Source organism: Sprattus sprattus (assembly GCF_963457725.1).
Source record: "Sprattus sprattus genome assembly, chromosome: 10".
In the NCBI taxonomy this organism is placed as follows: Eukaryota; Metazoa; Chordata; class Actinopteri; order Clupeiformes; family Clupeidae; genus Sprattus; species Sprattus sprattus.
This window is the reverse complement of record NC_137908.1, coordinates 7,537,791-7,554,223: the sequence shown is the minus strand read 5'-3', so window position 1 is coordinate 7,554,223 and position 16,433 is coordinate 7,537,791. Positions and strand designations below refer to the sequence as shown.

The 16,433-nt window shown below is 41.9% G+C and overlaps 1 protein-coding gene across 1 annotated transcript; it reads right to left on the bottom strand.

Annotated features, from left to right (window-relative positions):
* Window positions 1–937: 937 nt before the first annotated feature.
* Window positions 938–15,121, bottom strand: LOC308371755 (uncharacterized protein; the record flags this gene model as incomplete). The annotated part of the gene is made up of 9 exons (XM_080846742.1): window positions 15,071–15,121; window positions 14,579–14,658; window positions 13,807–14,091; window positions 12,919–13,233; window positions 5,460–5,500; window positions 1,840–2,101; window positions 1,643–1,738; window positions 1,420–1,548; window positions 938–1,221 (listed from the first exon to the last, which is right to left on the bottom strand). The coding sequence occupies exons 2-9, from the start codon at window positions 14,625–14,627 to the stop codon at window positions 938–940; spliced, it is 1,461 nt and encodes a 486-aa protein (XP_080702868.1). The 5' UTR covers window positions 14,628–14,658; window positions 15,071–15,121.
* Window positions 15,122–16,433: the final 1,312 nt, after the last annotated feature.

The window sequence follows — 16,433 nt, the reverse complement described above, 5'->3', positions numbered from 1 at the left end:
TCAAAACAAAGGAGAAGCGTTTCTAATGAGAAGACAGGGTTAACACCCTTGAGTTTAAAAATAGACTTTGATACAATGTTTTTTAGTAAAGGCATCTGGTAACCTCCAATCACCTCAAATAAACATCTACCATCTACAACTGACCCTTGTTATCATCAAGATCATATGAACCCAGCGGTGCAGATGGGATTTTTAAACTGGGGGGGGACGCTAACATTGCCTAATCAGCTGTGCAGAGTTATTAACTGATGATTGTTGCCTTACGTAGGGAGTGTGGGGGGGACGGATCGGGGTCACTATGAATCTATCTAACCCAGTGCTATCTGCGCCCCTGTATGAACCTGGTTAGCCAATACACAAGAGTAGAGCACAATGTTCAGAACATAAACTACATTTATCACTGTAGGGATAACAAAGCTGGAATTATCAGCCACATCAATGCTCAGATCAAGGTTGATGCCTCCATTAAGTACAGGCCGTGTTTAGATAGACTGATTTCAATGAAGATTAAGTGTAAATTAATAACGCCTCTCATCAATCATTTATTGAGGTATTGTTGAAGGTGTTTGTACTGTTCAAATTAGGATGTACTAAGCAATTACTTGCAAATAAATTTAAGAAACGAATATTTTAAAACAATTCACTGGTTAACTTTATTGGATTCATTTGTTTATAATGATATTCTTGTGCTAATACATTGCATTATCCAGTCATACTTGCAAATGCAACTACATGAAAAAGGAACTACAGGAATGAATCTGAGAACTTTCTTTTTGCTCTCATTCATCAAACATCCCTTGGCTTTAACCTGATGAACACTGACTGTGATAAATATACTTATGTATACAGCTTATGTGGACCAGAATTGACATAAAACAGGGAGGAAAAATAAACACTTTTCATTGTGTTTGTATCGAGGAAATGAACTTTGTCATTCTCACAAGCTGAAGAGCAGGGTGCCACTGAAGGTGGTGAAGTGGGCTGTGCTGTCGTAGACCCACGAGTCCTTCCACAGACGCACGTAGACCTGGTCTCCCTGCTCCAGCTGCAGGGTGACTGCATTGGAGCCGTTCTCTGCGCCCTCGTGTTGGGATCTCCGCTTGGCCACGCTCACAATCATCTCCTCGTTCTTGTGTAGAGACAGGGATGCAGGCTGTGGGGACAGTGAGCACTCGAAGAGGGAGAAGAGATAGACTCCATTCACTGGGGCTGTGAAGATACCTGTGACAGGAGGAAACACACAAACACATAGAGGACACCATAGGTCAAGACTCAAACAATGCAGCGAAACCTGCATTGACATCTTCCATAAACGTCTGCAGTTGTGGCTATAAGCAAACACAGAGCCATACTACGCTATAGGCTCTAGTCTGGTCTGGTCTGTGATGTTGTATCACACTGGCTTGTAGACCACCGTACCTGTAGCAGGTCTGAAAGCATTCCCTATGTTGGTAATGACATCTTTGAAAAGCAGCGTTGTGTCTGTGTTGTACGGTCCACTGTTTCCCATTCCTCCTACTGAGGCTGAGAAAGCAATCTTTGGTGTCTCTGCAGGGTCAAATCATTCAGACATGTTATGATGTTTGTTAAGCTCACACTAAGGCATTACATAGTGCAGAAATGTGGGCACGCGGTATTTTACCTGAGAGGTTCCTGCCAATTCCCTTCACACTGGTCTCAGCTTTCATCAGTCGATAGGTCAGCCTCCTCTCCAGCTCTCTCAGTGCTGATGCTTGGGCTGCGTTTTTGGAAATCAGGTGTGTGATTCAGGGCATTCTACTTCAACAGTGACAATTCATGCTGTATGACCAAGAGGCAAAGCAAAGTAAAAAATATCACCTTTATTCTCTCTCTGAAGCTCCTCAAGCCTTCTCTCACTGGTACTGAGTCTCCAATCCAAGGAGGCCAGTTTCATTAAAACTGCTACATTCCCATTGCCCCCGGACAGCTCGATTTCAATCTCATTTTCGATGACTGCATCGCGTTCGCTCGGAGACAGGCTCTTCGTGTCTCCTGTCGCGAGCGGGGCTGAAGGCTTGCCAGGCTGAAGTTGAGCGCTGGACAACAAGCCACAGCTGAGACAGACCAGGATCGTGATGCACTTCATGTTGGTGGAATGACAGTTTCAGAGGTAAACAGTGTAGTATTACTAAGGCATCATGCTAGCAATTAAATATTAGCTCGGGGCGGACTGATGACACACTGTCGGCAGAACCCCAATGGCTGTAAAACATTACACAATGGATCTAGATGACTTTCCAACTCCGTGTGTTAAACTTTTGAAGCCATGCATGCATTATGGTTCAACACAAGATTTATAAAATAAAGGTTTACATAGGAGGTGGACTCCTAAATTGCCTGTGCGCTCTAAGAACACAAACTGGTTATTAAAGTGAACTTATCTGGAACTTTGCAAAACACTTAATATGAAGTATTCCCGTGAGATATTTCGTATGCTGTTAAAGAAATTAAGCAACATCGTAAAAAAAACACACATTTCAGCTCTAAAAGGTCAGTCGTCAGCTCAGAGTGGACAGAAACCTGTGTGACTTTGGATTATTTGAAGAGACAAAAAGAATCAGGAGAGTCTAAATCCACTGTGGCAAGTTCTCCGAAATGCTTGAAACAACCTGCCTAACAATCTGACAGCCTACCTTTTAAAACTATACCCATAGGCAAATTATGCTGTTTTGAAGATAAAGACAAAAAAAGACAAATTAGTAAAAACTATTCATGTAATTATCTTTAAACGAATTCTCACATCACAGCATTTTTCACAAGTGCCTTAAACTTTTGCACAGTACTGTATAACAGACTGAAACCTAATGTACAAACACGGATGCTGACTTCAGACCACAGACATTTTCTTTGGTTTGATTCAACTTTGAATGACATAAAAAGAAAACTTGGGGCAAATAGTGTTCACAAATATATGATTCAGTGCTATAGATTCACAGTTACATTTATTTCCCAATGCAATTCTTTATAGATCTTTATTTATTTATTTTCCAGTGAGTGCACCCATAACATCTCCCGATAACCCTACATTAATTAATAACTGGCACCTAAACAACTACTCACTATCTACACCGTATCTGCTGGTCATGTTTTCCATTAGAGTAATTTTGTCGATATGAGCAGTTGTTAAGTTCAGAGAGGGCATGCATGAAAAGCAATTGCTCATGTTAATGATTGTTATTGTAAGCGTACAAAGCATTTGTGTGTAGCTGTTGTGAATTTAAGTTGTGACAGACAGACACTGATAGCCTGATGAAATGTGTCATAATGTTGATTCTGTTCATCACTTCAGGATGCTTTACATGATAAGAATAGTGTACATTAATATACACAAAACATAGATATTTGTTCCTTATTTTTGTAGCTGTCATGACAATTAACAAGCAGATGTTGTAGACAACAACAACCATTCAAAAAGTATCTCCTTGACTTGCATATCTTGATTTACATGTACTCAGTAGGTACTTGTTTTTGAAGAACTTTGGACAGCTTCTCAGAGGTAACATCAACAGATGACAACAATTACACTTTAAATCCGCATCCTGTGAGAAACTGCATAATGCAATAAAGGAAATTACACCTAAACTATCAACAGAATGATCCATTCCTGCTCTACACATCACTGATTCAGTTTACAGCTGCAGATGAACAGTGGCAGAGAAGAAAAGTACACAAGTGATGGCCTTGGTACAAAAACAGGTTTAATATGTTATTTGTAACTACATCTGCATATTTGATTACATAGTTTAACATGAGAATTTAACATAGGGCTGTGTACGGAAATACTATGCATCTGTACACAGAATTATATATGTATTACCTTATATACCAATATCTCAGACTAGCCTAAGGTCATATGCGCAAGTCTTATTAAAGATTAAACAGCGATACATAGATTGTCTGGTTGGCCAATACTGGTTATCTGGTTGGTAGTGTCGCTGCCAAATGTGAGTCCCTGCCTGATGTGAGTCTGCATGCGCAAACACAAACGGTTCACGCATAATGTGGGTTTATTCACTGGTATATTTAATTGTGTTGTAAACGGTGACAAGCACATTTGTTTACGTTTGAAATCCACCAAGGTTTATGATGTTACGCTTCAAGTTTATTGAATTATTAGTTAAGCAGTGCATTCATTTCTAGTAACAGTAATACAACATAGCCCCATATGTTGACGTTGAGCCTTATGCTGTTAACCGTTTACAACACAATTAAATATAACATTAAATGTAATTAAATGCCTCACATCAGGCAGCCGGAATCACATTTGGCAGCGACAGGTAGGTTAAACTGGTTGAATTGTGCTGACTGCTGTGTCCAAAAAGGGGTGCTGGGAAGCAGAGACAGAAACTACATTTGCATATTTCATTTTGTAGATTAACATGAACATTTTACATAGGGCTGAGTAAAGCATTACAAGCCGTGTAGGAATTTAACGTGTGACAGTGCAGTGCAAGTGATGCTGATGGGCAGTTGAGATGCAGAAATCCTCTGGTGCCTCAGGCAGATCGATCAATCTGATCACCATCATGATCATTAACCTAAAACACATTCCAGTCAATAACAACAATTAACCCACAGACACTGAAATACTTTTTATCTGTATACATAATTATATTCATATTATCTTATATACCCATATCTCAGTATAGCCAAAGGTTTCACATGAAATCAATCTGATCACCATCACCATCACGATCATTAACCTAAAACACATTCCAGTTAATAACAACCATTAACCCACAGACACTGAAATGCTGTGCATCTGTATACAGAATAATATTTGTATTACCTCACAATCCAATATCTCAGTATAAGTAAAGGTATTGAATGCACAAGTCTTAGCAAACATTAAACAGCAATTTCCATATATTGTCTGGATTGACCAATACTGGTTGTCTGGTTGGCAGTTTAAACTGGCTAAATTGTGCTGACTGCTGCAGCCAAGAGGAGGCACTGGGAAGCAAGCAGAGACAAAAAAAGCTTTCAGCACCCTCCTGCCATACATGAAGCAGGTTGTAGTCAAGTCAGCTGGTGCTTCTCTTCCAGCCGGCCCCATTCTCTCCGTGGACACTGGGACATTCACTCACTGAAGAGAAGCTCAAGGATACGAATGAAGAGGCAGATAATGAGGCGAGTAAATGAACTCACGGCGAAGGCATACAGGCAGTCAAGGAGCACGTGCAGACAGACAGACAGTCGAGGAGCATGTGAAGACAAACAGACAGTCAAGGAGCATGCGCAGACAGACAGACAGTCAAGGAGCATGCGCAGACAGACAGACAGTCAAGGAGCATGCGCAGACAGACTAAAGAGAGGTCCAAGTTCAAAACTGGATTAAGGCTTACAACTGTATGGCTCTGATATTCCAGTATCGTTTACATTCAAAAGCACATGAAAGAAACACACACACAAACAGCATGTTCATATTCAGCACCCACCTGCACTCCAGCGTTCTGCCCAACGGTCGAGTACATCTGCTCTGCATTGTAGAGAAGGGAGAGAGATAAAGAGGGAGAGAATGTATTGTTATGTGTTTGTACCTTTATATCTCCAGAAGATGAATGCAAGTCCTCCCAAAAGCAGCAGTAGCAAAAGTACAGAAATGAAACTTGCGATGCAGAGGGGTGATATTGTTCCACTTCTGCTTTTACAAAATGTGCTTTCGTTAACTCAATGCACTGTCTTCATAGCTTTTGTTTTCATGAGTTTTTAGTCATTCCCCTCCCTTGAGTGTTTTCCAATGGTGGTATAACAGTGCTGTCAATTTGGGCCCTGACTTTAAAGGTAAACTTAGGGTAATAAACATTGTCTACTTTTGGCTAACCGTCTGAAGTCTCTCTAGGTCCGCCTCTTATTCAAGTTCTCTGATATACATATGATTCTGGGATTCATGACTCCTGTGTGATGTGTGTTTGAACCTGTGTTTTGAAGCAGGGGTTCCCAACTTTTTCGACTCCGAGGCCCAACTTTTCGTATTTGTAGCAGGTCGGGGCCCAACAGACATCCCGCTTATTTAGCTAATTTTAGCTAATCTATAATCCATTAGGTGAATCTATAATCCATTCATTCTGATTAATAAGCGATTGTTATGTGTGAGAAAAAGCAACATCAGCACGTGGAAGCCTATACATAAATAAAAGAAAATCTAACTCTAGATATTGCATCAAAATTGTATTGTGCACCAGAAAACAACATAAATACACACAGATAACTTAATTGCAGGAGGCCTAGGCCTATTTGTGCACAGCAAACAAGCAAGGAAATCAAACCAGAAAAGACCCAAAAGATAGCAGGTACTCAAAACAAGTGATGGAACATGCAAACAAGACCACTCAGCTAGGCCTAATTAAAATAGGTGATGCTTCAGACATGAAAACAAATAGGTTCAAATAGGTCAATATAATGATTAGAATAATTTAAATAATGAATTAAATCTGTGGCTGCCATCTATTATCAACATAAATAGCACCAATCATTCCTGGGCAGTCGTTTGAGTTGGTAGCTGTCCACAGAAAAGCATAACCACTCCAATGATAACGCACAAAAACAGCACTAATGCAACTTTACTGACGTCCGCCGAATACTATACATTTACGAGTAATCACTTCAGACAGCGTGTATTTTAGACACTGTTGTTTAATGGTATTTTTTTTCGTGCTTTCTCGCCGTCAAGCAAGGAATATATGCAAATATAACACAATGCTGCCACTCGACGGTAAATCGTAACAATTATCCCCTGAAGCAATTCGGAACACCTCAGTCAGCCCATCGTCTTCAACTATGTTGAAGACCCGACAGTCACCACCAACCCAAACTGATACAGCGTTGGTAACCTTTTCACGGACTGGTCTAGTTATTTTTCTAGAAACGTCGTGGAGTGTCGGTTGGCAACCATCTAACCTGGGGTTGCTTTCTGTCGGGTGCTTTGCATTAAGGTGATAAATTAAAGACGAGTTGCTTCTGTGACAGCTAAATTCAGCTTGACAAATGCTACATACAACTTTAGACTTGTCGATTGTTCCGTCATTTTGCCTCTTAAACAGAAACACTCCGCCAAACAATCCCTCAGCTCTCTCCATCTTTCACTACCGTCTCGGTCGCTCCTGCCTACGCGCCGGTTTCGTGTGAGTAGTCAACGCACACCGGAAGTAAACAAAGTTGCGTAAACTGCATTCAAATATTTGTATCACATTAATCTCAGCCACAAAAATATCATAGATGTACGCGTTAACATTGACGTCCTTAATAAATATTGTTCTAAATTTAAAATCAGACCCTCACTCCGCAGCCCACCAATTGGGAAAAAAAAAAAATCTGAAACATAGTGCTCCGCTGCCTACCAATGGGTTGGGAAACCCTGTTTTAAAGGATGGTGTGCCTAATTGGGCTCTAGTTTAATACTCCCGGGTGGCGTAGTCTGGCTATTTAGCTGTGGGGTTACAGCTCATTCCACACAGGACTGTTGCCTACAGAGTTTTTTGTGACAGGACCCACAGCACACAAGTAGGCTAGAAATGCTCAAAATGTCCATGGCCAATTGCTTAGGCTCTGCTTCAGCCGTTAACTGCAGGCTTTTAAAAGACCATTTGGTAGTGCATGCCTCATCGGGATTTTTTATTTGTCAATAGTGATAACGGAGCCCTTCTTTTGTGATTTCAGTGTTAGATCTAACCACTACGTGCACTACACCAGAAGCTATGAGTTAGCCCCTGCACATCACAGTGGAGGCACTGCTAAAGCTGGAAGAAATTAAAACAATGAGGAGATTGTGAATGAGAGGTATTCCATATGTAGCAGTGGCGGCTGCTGGTCTTTTAAAGAGGGGAAGCTCTTTTTTTGGCCTACATCAAAAAAGTTATCAATTTATTTATACCTAAATTCTGCCCTCCGTTCCTCACTAACATGTTCATTGCTCTTTTCATGCCTTTCATATGCCCTGTCAAAGTTACACAGATCCCCAAAACCAAATTTTGACCAGCCAACACATCCCTGAGATGGTTTCATCAAGATGCATGGCCAACAGTACATTTTCTGTCACAGCACTTCCAGTCAGCCAGCTAACTTTGTCATACCAGGAGAGCTGAAAAGACTTGTTACTTTTCCCTACTTTTTGCACAAAATCAATCTTAGGTGTTGATCTGCCCTGCTGTTTAATTCTAAGTTTCTCCTCGTAAGGAAGACTATCAAATGGCTTTGCCAAAATCAGGTCGACAATATTAACATTGTCTACCATCGTGTGCACCTTACTAGCTGGCTAGTTCACTCCGACCTAGGCAAAAGTATGAATGAATGGCCTAACGAAACGATATTAAACTTGATCAATGAAATGTGGAAAGTATGTTTAACTGAAACAAGGAAATACGATGAATATTTTATTTATCTTGTAAGAAATGAATAATGGAAGCAATTTCGCTAAGCAAATATCAAGAAATGGGTTGCAGTTTGTCGTAAGACTTCACTTACAAAATCCGCGATGGGGCTGAGCTCCTAGATATTCTAGTGACTCTGTATTGCTCGAAATAGCTGTCAATCAAAAAGTGATTCAGCCTTTCAACTGATCCTCTAATCATCACGCGGAAGCCCAGCGTCCAGGCTAGCCCAGGCCAGCCCACTGCTCCATCCACCCCCAGACATAGATATTTATAATAAAGGCTAGATGGATTATGGCGGACTCTTGAATGTCCGCACAGGAGGCCATTTTGAGGACAGTCTGGCTTTCGGTAGGGATCAGTTAGGTAACGTCAGTGATCTTCACAATCGTTTACACTCTTATCTTTCGGAAATTTTAACGGATTTACAAATGACTTGATTTGCAATCGTCATTACCTTGGTAATAATTCTGGATGCTTGAACATGTTGAAATGTGCAGCTTAATTGTGTATCACGGCTATTGTGTATCAGTCATTTTACATCAATTGGCGAGTAATTGTTCTTTCTTTTCAATATAACTTAGCCTAAGTTGCACATAATAAAACTGAAGTTGCACATGATTTCCAATCGGGTTGGTTTGTTAAACATCTTACATTATGATTTCGACAGGAAATTGCTGACTTTATTGCCAATGAAGATGCCAGAATTTTATTGAACACTCCCTTGAAACGAGACCTGTCAGAGACCTGTCAATGTTATTTTCATATGAAAACCCATGTTTATAATTCTTCATAAGTATGTAGTGCCATAAGAAATATCTTACGTTATAACAAACCAACCCGTTTGAAAATCGGTAGAAAATCGAGCAAGTTCTGGTTATTTAAAAAGCACCACTACCAACACAATGTTAAGGGGGAGTGAGCTATACTGTCCTCAAAATGGCCGAATTGTGCGGACATTCGACTCCGTCGACCAGAAGCGCAAGCAGGATATCTAGCGTTTATTATAGATATCTATGCCCCCAGAGACGCTGAGCGTCCGGGGGCGGGACAAATCTTGGCATTTATCCAATGACCGTCGAGTTTCGAGGCAATGAAAAAAAACTGTTCCATGCAGTCTCATTCAAGTGAATGGACGCTGGGCTTCTACAGTCAAATGCATTGACATTACGGGAATGTATGTGAAGTTAACAAAATCGAGTCAGTCTTGGATAAGATTCTGATCGAACTGGTCTTCGACATGAACGTATTCTAACGCATTTGTAGTCAATGAAATGTTAACACAACAGTACATATTTGACAATTTAATTTTTTGACATTTTAGGGGAAGCTGAGCTTCCCTTGTAGAAATCGCCTCTGATATTGTCTATTAAATGGGCAGAGGGGCTCGAGAGCAACACGCTGCGCTGGCTAGGATAACAAGCAGTCAGCTGCAGAGGGAGGTCAAGCTATGAACATTCAGTTTCAACATTCCATTGTCGACTCATTAGTTATTCCATTGTCGACTCATTAGTCGACCTTAGTGCTGCTTTCGACACTATAGATCATCTGATCCTGTTACAGAGACTTGAACATCACGTTGCCATCAAAGGTTGTGCCCTATCTTGGTTTAGATCTTACCTCTCTGATCGCCATCAATTTGTTCATGTCCATGAGAAGTCGTCAAATCACACCAGAGTAAGCTACGGTGTCCCACAAGGCTCTGTCCTTGGACCACTGCTTTTTTCCCTCTATATGCTACCCTTAGGTGCTGTCATAAGGAAACATGGCATTAACTTCCATTGCTATGCTGACGACACCCAACTCTACCTATCAATGAAACCTGATGAAATTATACATCTACCCAAGATAGAAGCTTGCCTCCATGATGTAAAATCTTGGATGACTAGCAACTTCCTGCTCCTCAACTCTGATAAAACTGAGGTTATGCTTGTAGGCCCCGATCAACTGAGAACTACACTATCTACCCATTTACCCACACTCAATGGCTTCCCAACACCCAACACTAACATCAAAAACCTTGGTGTAACTATCAACCAAGACCTCCTACTTGACTCACACATAAAACAGATCTCAAAGACATCATTTTTTCATTTACGCAATATTGCCAAAATTAGAAAGGTCCTATCCCTCCAAGATGCAGAAAAACTAATCCACGCATTTATTACTTCCCGCCTCGATTATTGTAATGCTCTCCTGTCCGGATGCAGCATCAACACAATAAAGAGCCTCCAACTTATACAGAACGCTGCTGCTCGTACACTCACCAGAACTAAAAAATATGAACACATCTCACCGGTACTCGCTTCTTTGCACTGGCTCCCCGTTAAAAGTAGAATCGACTTCAAAGTACTCCTGCTAACATATAAAGCCCTAAACGATCTGGCTCCAAACTACCTCAAGGAATTAGTCGTCCCCTATTGCCCTCCAAGGCTGCTCCGTTCCCAGAGTGCAGGCCTCCTGGTAATTCCAAGAATATCAAAGACCACAATAGGAGGGAGAGCATTTAGCTACCAAGCCCCTCTCCTCTGGAACAATCTCCCTGCCTCCATCAGAGCTGCAGACACCGTGCCTATATTCAAATCAAGACTTAAGACATTCCTCTTTAGTGCATCATATAGCCAAAAGTAACCGCGCCAACAAACCAATCACCTGCTGTACCAGCCACCCAGACATATCCGAACACAAATTCAAATATTACTTGCATTTAGTACCGCAACATCAAATGTGTTTCCTGTTTGCCGAGTGGATGCATGTACGGCCCCGGCAAACGGATCACAACAAAAAACAAATTAAATTACTACTTGTAATTTAGTACCGCAACATCATATGTGTTTCCTGTTTGCCGAGTGGATGCATGTACGGCCCCGGCAAACAGATCACAACAAAAAACAAATTAAATTACTACTTGTAATTTAGTACCGCAACATCAAATGTGTTTCCTGTTTGCCGAGTGGATGCATGTACGGCCCCGGCAAACAGATCACAACAAAAAACAAATTAAATTACTACTTGTAATTTAGTACCGCAACATCAAATGTGTTTCCTGTTTGCCGAGTGGATGCATGTACGGCCCCGGCAAACAGATCACAACAAAAAACAAAATGTTCAATGCCAGAAAAACTAAACATATCTAAGTATTGCAATATGCAACAGGCAAACCGACACACAGGTGACATGTCCCTGGTTGGTGAAATGATTCATCTGTGTGTTTGTTCGTGCTGATTCCCGACTGACAGACCTGCAGACTGATTCGTCATTTCCTGTTTGTTAGATGGATCAGGAGGAGCCTCCTGGGCCTGATCACTCCCCTCCTCAGCCCGCCCCGAAACGCCCCTGCAGACCGGCTCCAGAGCAACACCAGCATCGCCCACGCCGCCCTGCTCCCCATCCTGGGCCCTCAACTCAGTCATCATCCCCTTGACGACTTCTCCCGCTGGATGTGACGACCCCCACTCTGGTCATCGGCAGCTCCATGGTCCGAGATGTCCACACCCCCCCCTTCAACAAGCGGCCCCTGCAAGGTCCACTGCCTCCCCGGAGCCAGGCGTGTTCCAATCGCTGATGGATGTGGAACTTTCCCTCCCCACCCCCACCACTCTGCACGTAGTCTCTCTACCTGGTCTACCTAGAGAAACCCTCGGCCAACCGCACCCACTGCCACTGCATTGCCGTACACCTACTCTACCCAATACCCTATGCTAGCATTTATGTACAATATACATTATTGCCTCCACCGAAATGTTTCTCTGTCCCTACATCCCCTACCCCTGTAACAGTAACCCTATTGCCACAGTAATCTGGTCTTGTCTGTATCATGTATTTACCACCAGATGTATGTACACATATGTCCAGTGACCAAATGCTGGCTGTGTATTGCCCCTGTTGCTTCCTTTCCCCTTCTGCCACACTACCCTTCCCCTTCCCCCCTTCCCCCCGTCCCACCTTCCTGTCTCCACCCGGCCGACCTCAAGCAGATGGGTCCCCCCTTATGTTCCGTGGTTCTGCTTAAGGTTTCTTCCTGCCTAACAGGGAGTTTTTTCTTGCCCCTGTTGCCGTTGTGCATGCACTAAGGGGGTTCAGGCTCTGGGCTCTGTTAAGCGCCGAGAGGCAATTGTATTGTTATGGCGCTATACAAATAAAATTGAATTGAATTGAATTCAGATTCCACCAATTAAGGTTTAATAAAGATATCTAAACTTATCGATTTAAATCGCACTGTTGATAATAGGACAAACCTATCCTTAGTTGCTGGTGTTTGTTTTACAGGAGATGATTTAGTTGTCAATGTGTTTGCTGGTGACATTGGAGGAAGATATGGAACAATAAGAATGTTATTTTAATGAAGGGTCAAGTGGGATTATGTTAATGACTAAAACTAAAACATGGCCAATTGCTTTCCTTTGACCAAGAGGGATATATGTGTTCGGGAGCGTTCATCAACAACACAAGTATAGATTCCCTGGTCCTTTATATTGACCTATAAAACTATCCACAATCAGAGCATAGAATTAAGATAGTTGCTTACCTTTGACTAGGAGGTAAGAAGATTGATTGTAGTATGCGTCAACAACACAAGTGTAGATTCCCCGGTCCTCCTCACTCAGGTCTGATATGAGCAGAGAGACGTTTCCTGGTGAATGGCTGTTAAACATCTGAATTCTGCCTCTGTAGGGTCCAGTTGTGTTGGATATTTCAGTATATGAAGAATTCCTGCTGGTGGTCATCCAACTCACACTCTCAGGTTTGGCATGCAGAGAAGAACAGAGGCAGGGCAGCAGTGCAGATTCTCCTGAGCTTCTCTCAATCTCAAGTGTTGCGTCCTGTTCCATTAGAGTGCATCCTGGAAGAAACATGACACTTATAAAACATTCTGTGTATCCAATTGTAAAGGCAACCTATGAGACAGGTCTGTGAAAACACATATAGAAATCACACTTGTCATGTACAATACTCATACTTCTACTTGTATATATGTTGAAAACCTAGGTGTTAGATGTTGAAAACATATATACATCAAATGAAGAATAGAATATATATACTGCAGAAGAGACCTTTATTATTATGAGAATCTGAGAGCCTTATTCAAGGACAAATATGAAAATCATGCATGCACTAAACTGGGTCAGAAACCGGAAGAAGAGGGAGCTAAAACGGTACAATCAGTCATTGTCTACAGTTTCTTTACAGTTATTAAGATTAACAGACGCGGGTGTATCTATTAAGCCTAAGGTATATATGCAATTTCTAGCATTTATTTTACATGTATCATTTCTAAGAAACCTAGATAGAACAACACCATGAATTGTATTTCGAGAGGCTTGGGTGAAATAATTTGTCATTCTAACAGCGTCAGTTTCAATAAAATGGTAAATCATATAAGGTGTCTGAAAAGTTTTTGTTATTAATGTCCTACCTGTAACTTGGAGTCTGAAGTATCTGTAGCTGTCTCTGTGAACTTCACATCTGTAGCGCCCGGCATCCTCCGTAGTCAGGTCTGATATGAGTAGAGAGAGATTTCCAGGGGAATCCTGATTAGTCATCTGAATCCTGTCTTCAGGTTTAGTCAGATTAATCTGCACACTGTCTTTGATCCATCTGCCACCCTGTGCCTGGAGATCAGTGCAGGAACAGGGCAGGAGAACAGACTCTCCAGAGTATTTGGTGACTTTCATTGAGGTCATATCTTGTAGAACACATTCTTTGGAAACACAAAAGGGCTTGGATTACTCGCATATAGATCCAAAAATGTCCCAATGCATTTATTGAACAGATGTGTATAATTATGGCAGGCTGCACATGTACATAATCATATGATTACTTCTTGCTTGTTTGCCAAAATTCAATTCTAATAGATGTCAGGTGTGCAAAACAGAGTGGGTATGAGGCAGCCCATTACACAACAATAGAAATTCCATTAATTATTTGTGTGTGTCATGATGAGTTAAATTTTGTGTAGGCAGTACAATGGATTCAATCACAGTTTAATTGATCCTTGTAAAGAAGGCAACACAGAATGTATGCTTTCTCTTAAAGTGTGCAGTTCACATTGTAGAGTATGTTAACTCTGGCAGGGTGCAGTTCACATTGTAAAGTATGTTCACTCTTGAAGTGTATGAGTTGCAATTAATCTAGATACGGGTTTGGAAAGTCATAACTCAGCTGGGTGTAGACTAGTACTGACTCACCTGCTTCGATTCTGACCACCCAGCACAGGAAAACCACAATCATCCACATTCTTGCTGACAGTTGCCTTTGCAGTCTCCCTCTGAAAATCGAATCAATTATTGCCATTATATTACCCAATCTCCCCACAAAGTTTGATGGAAATCGGTCCATGCGTTTCTGCGTAATCCTGCAGACAGACAAACAAACATACAGGGGCGAAAACATAACCTCCTTGGCGGAGGTAATAAAACTACTACACATCCATGTCCTCCACAGACACACAGCAAATTAATCACACATTTATCTGACTTTTGATTTGGAGCAACAGGAAAAACGTTTGAAAAAAGTTAAGCTGGAAGAGAAAAAAAGAGAGAAGAGAAGCGACAGATCAAATGTACAAACACAGATCAAGAGAGAGAAGCGTTGGCACACCACCGCATTTAGCCTCAGTTCCCACATACACAGAAATAACCAGAAGTGACACAACTGGTGTGTGATGTTTTCACACGTACAAAATGTTCGCAGTCACCGTGTGCCAAAACTTCTTCTTCTTCTTCTTCTTCTTCTTCTTTTTGACTGGCGGTTGACAATGATTTCAATGTATTACCGCCACCGCTAGACTGGAGTGTGGAACAGCAGCTGCCTCTTTTAAGCAACAAAACAAAACAAAACAATTAAATACGTCTAATAAGACCTGAGTCTTTCAAAAAAGTAAACAAAAAAGATAAAACCTTTCCATTGCTCCTTTGTAAAATATTTTTTAAACTGAGTGTTGTGCCGTTCCCCTCTAGCTGTACAATCAACGCCTGTTTCTCATGCTGATATTTTCTGCAGTATAACAGGGCATGCTCTACAGTTTCTAAGCTTCCCACACAGAACTCGCAGTTACCATCAGCATGCCTGTTCATTCTTGCCAGAGTACTGTTCAGCCAGCTGTGCCCCATCCTCAGCCTGGCCAACACCACTTCCTTTCGCCTTGTACCCCCATCTCCCACCATTTTGCTGACTTCAGGCTGAATGCTGAATAGATGTCTCCCAGTAGGCCCACTCTCCCAAAGCTGCTGCCATTTCCCACTAACTCTGGCTTTAATTATGCTTTTGAACTCTGCCTTGCTATACTTTATATCCGGGTCTATTTGCTCCTTGCATGCTGCCTTTTTGGCATACTTGTCTGCCAGCTCGTTCCCCTCCACCCCTATATGAGCAGGAACCCATAAAAATGACAGTTTAACACCTGCCTTAAGCAATGCACTTCCCAGCTGTAGGATTTCAATTAAAATATAGTTTCTGGAAGTCGAGTGCGATAGCTGAATGCTTTCCAGGGCTGAACTTGAGTCTGATGCAATGACAATTTGTCTGTGTCTCATGTCATTACCCTCTACCCAGAGCAGGGCAAACCATATGGCTACCATTTCAGCTGTATACACCGCCAGGTCGTCTGTCAGTCTCTTAGATATGGCTACCCCTAGCTCAGGGACCACATGCGCCCACCTTTTTGTCTTTCCCCTTTGAGGCATCAGTGTACAACACCATACTCTGTTTGTAGTGTTCTGCTGTGTACTCCTTTACTCTCCATTTGTCCACCTCATTCTCTTGTCTTTCCTCAAGCAGTCTAAAGTCCACTCTTAACTCTTCTAATGTCCAGTGGGGAACTGTTGGGTACGACACTGTAGGGCCAATATCCAGGGCGCTTAACTCCACTCTCAGCCATGTCCTTGACAGTCCAACCAAAGCTCCTCCCTCCCGCTTGAAGTCGCTCTTGACACTGAGTGAGGACTGTCTGTGCTATGTGGCTCTCATCATGACCCCTGAGATTCACCCAATATACCAGGGCTAGCTGCTCCCTTCGTAGCTGTAGGGGCATCTCCCCCACCT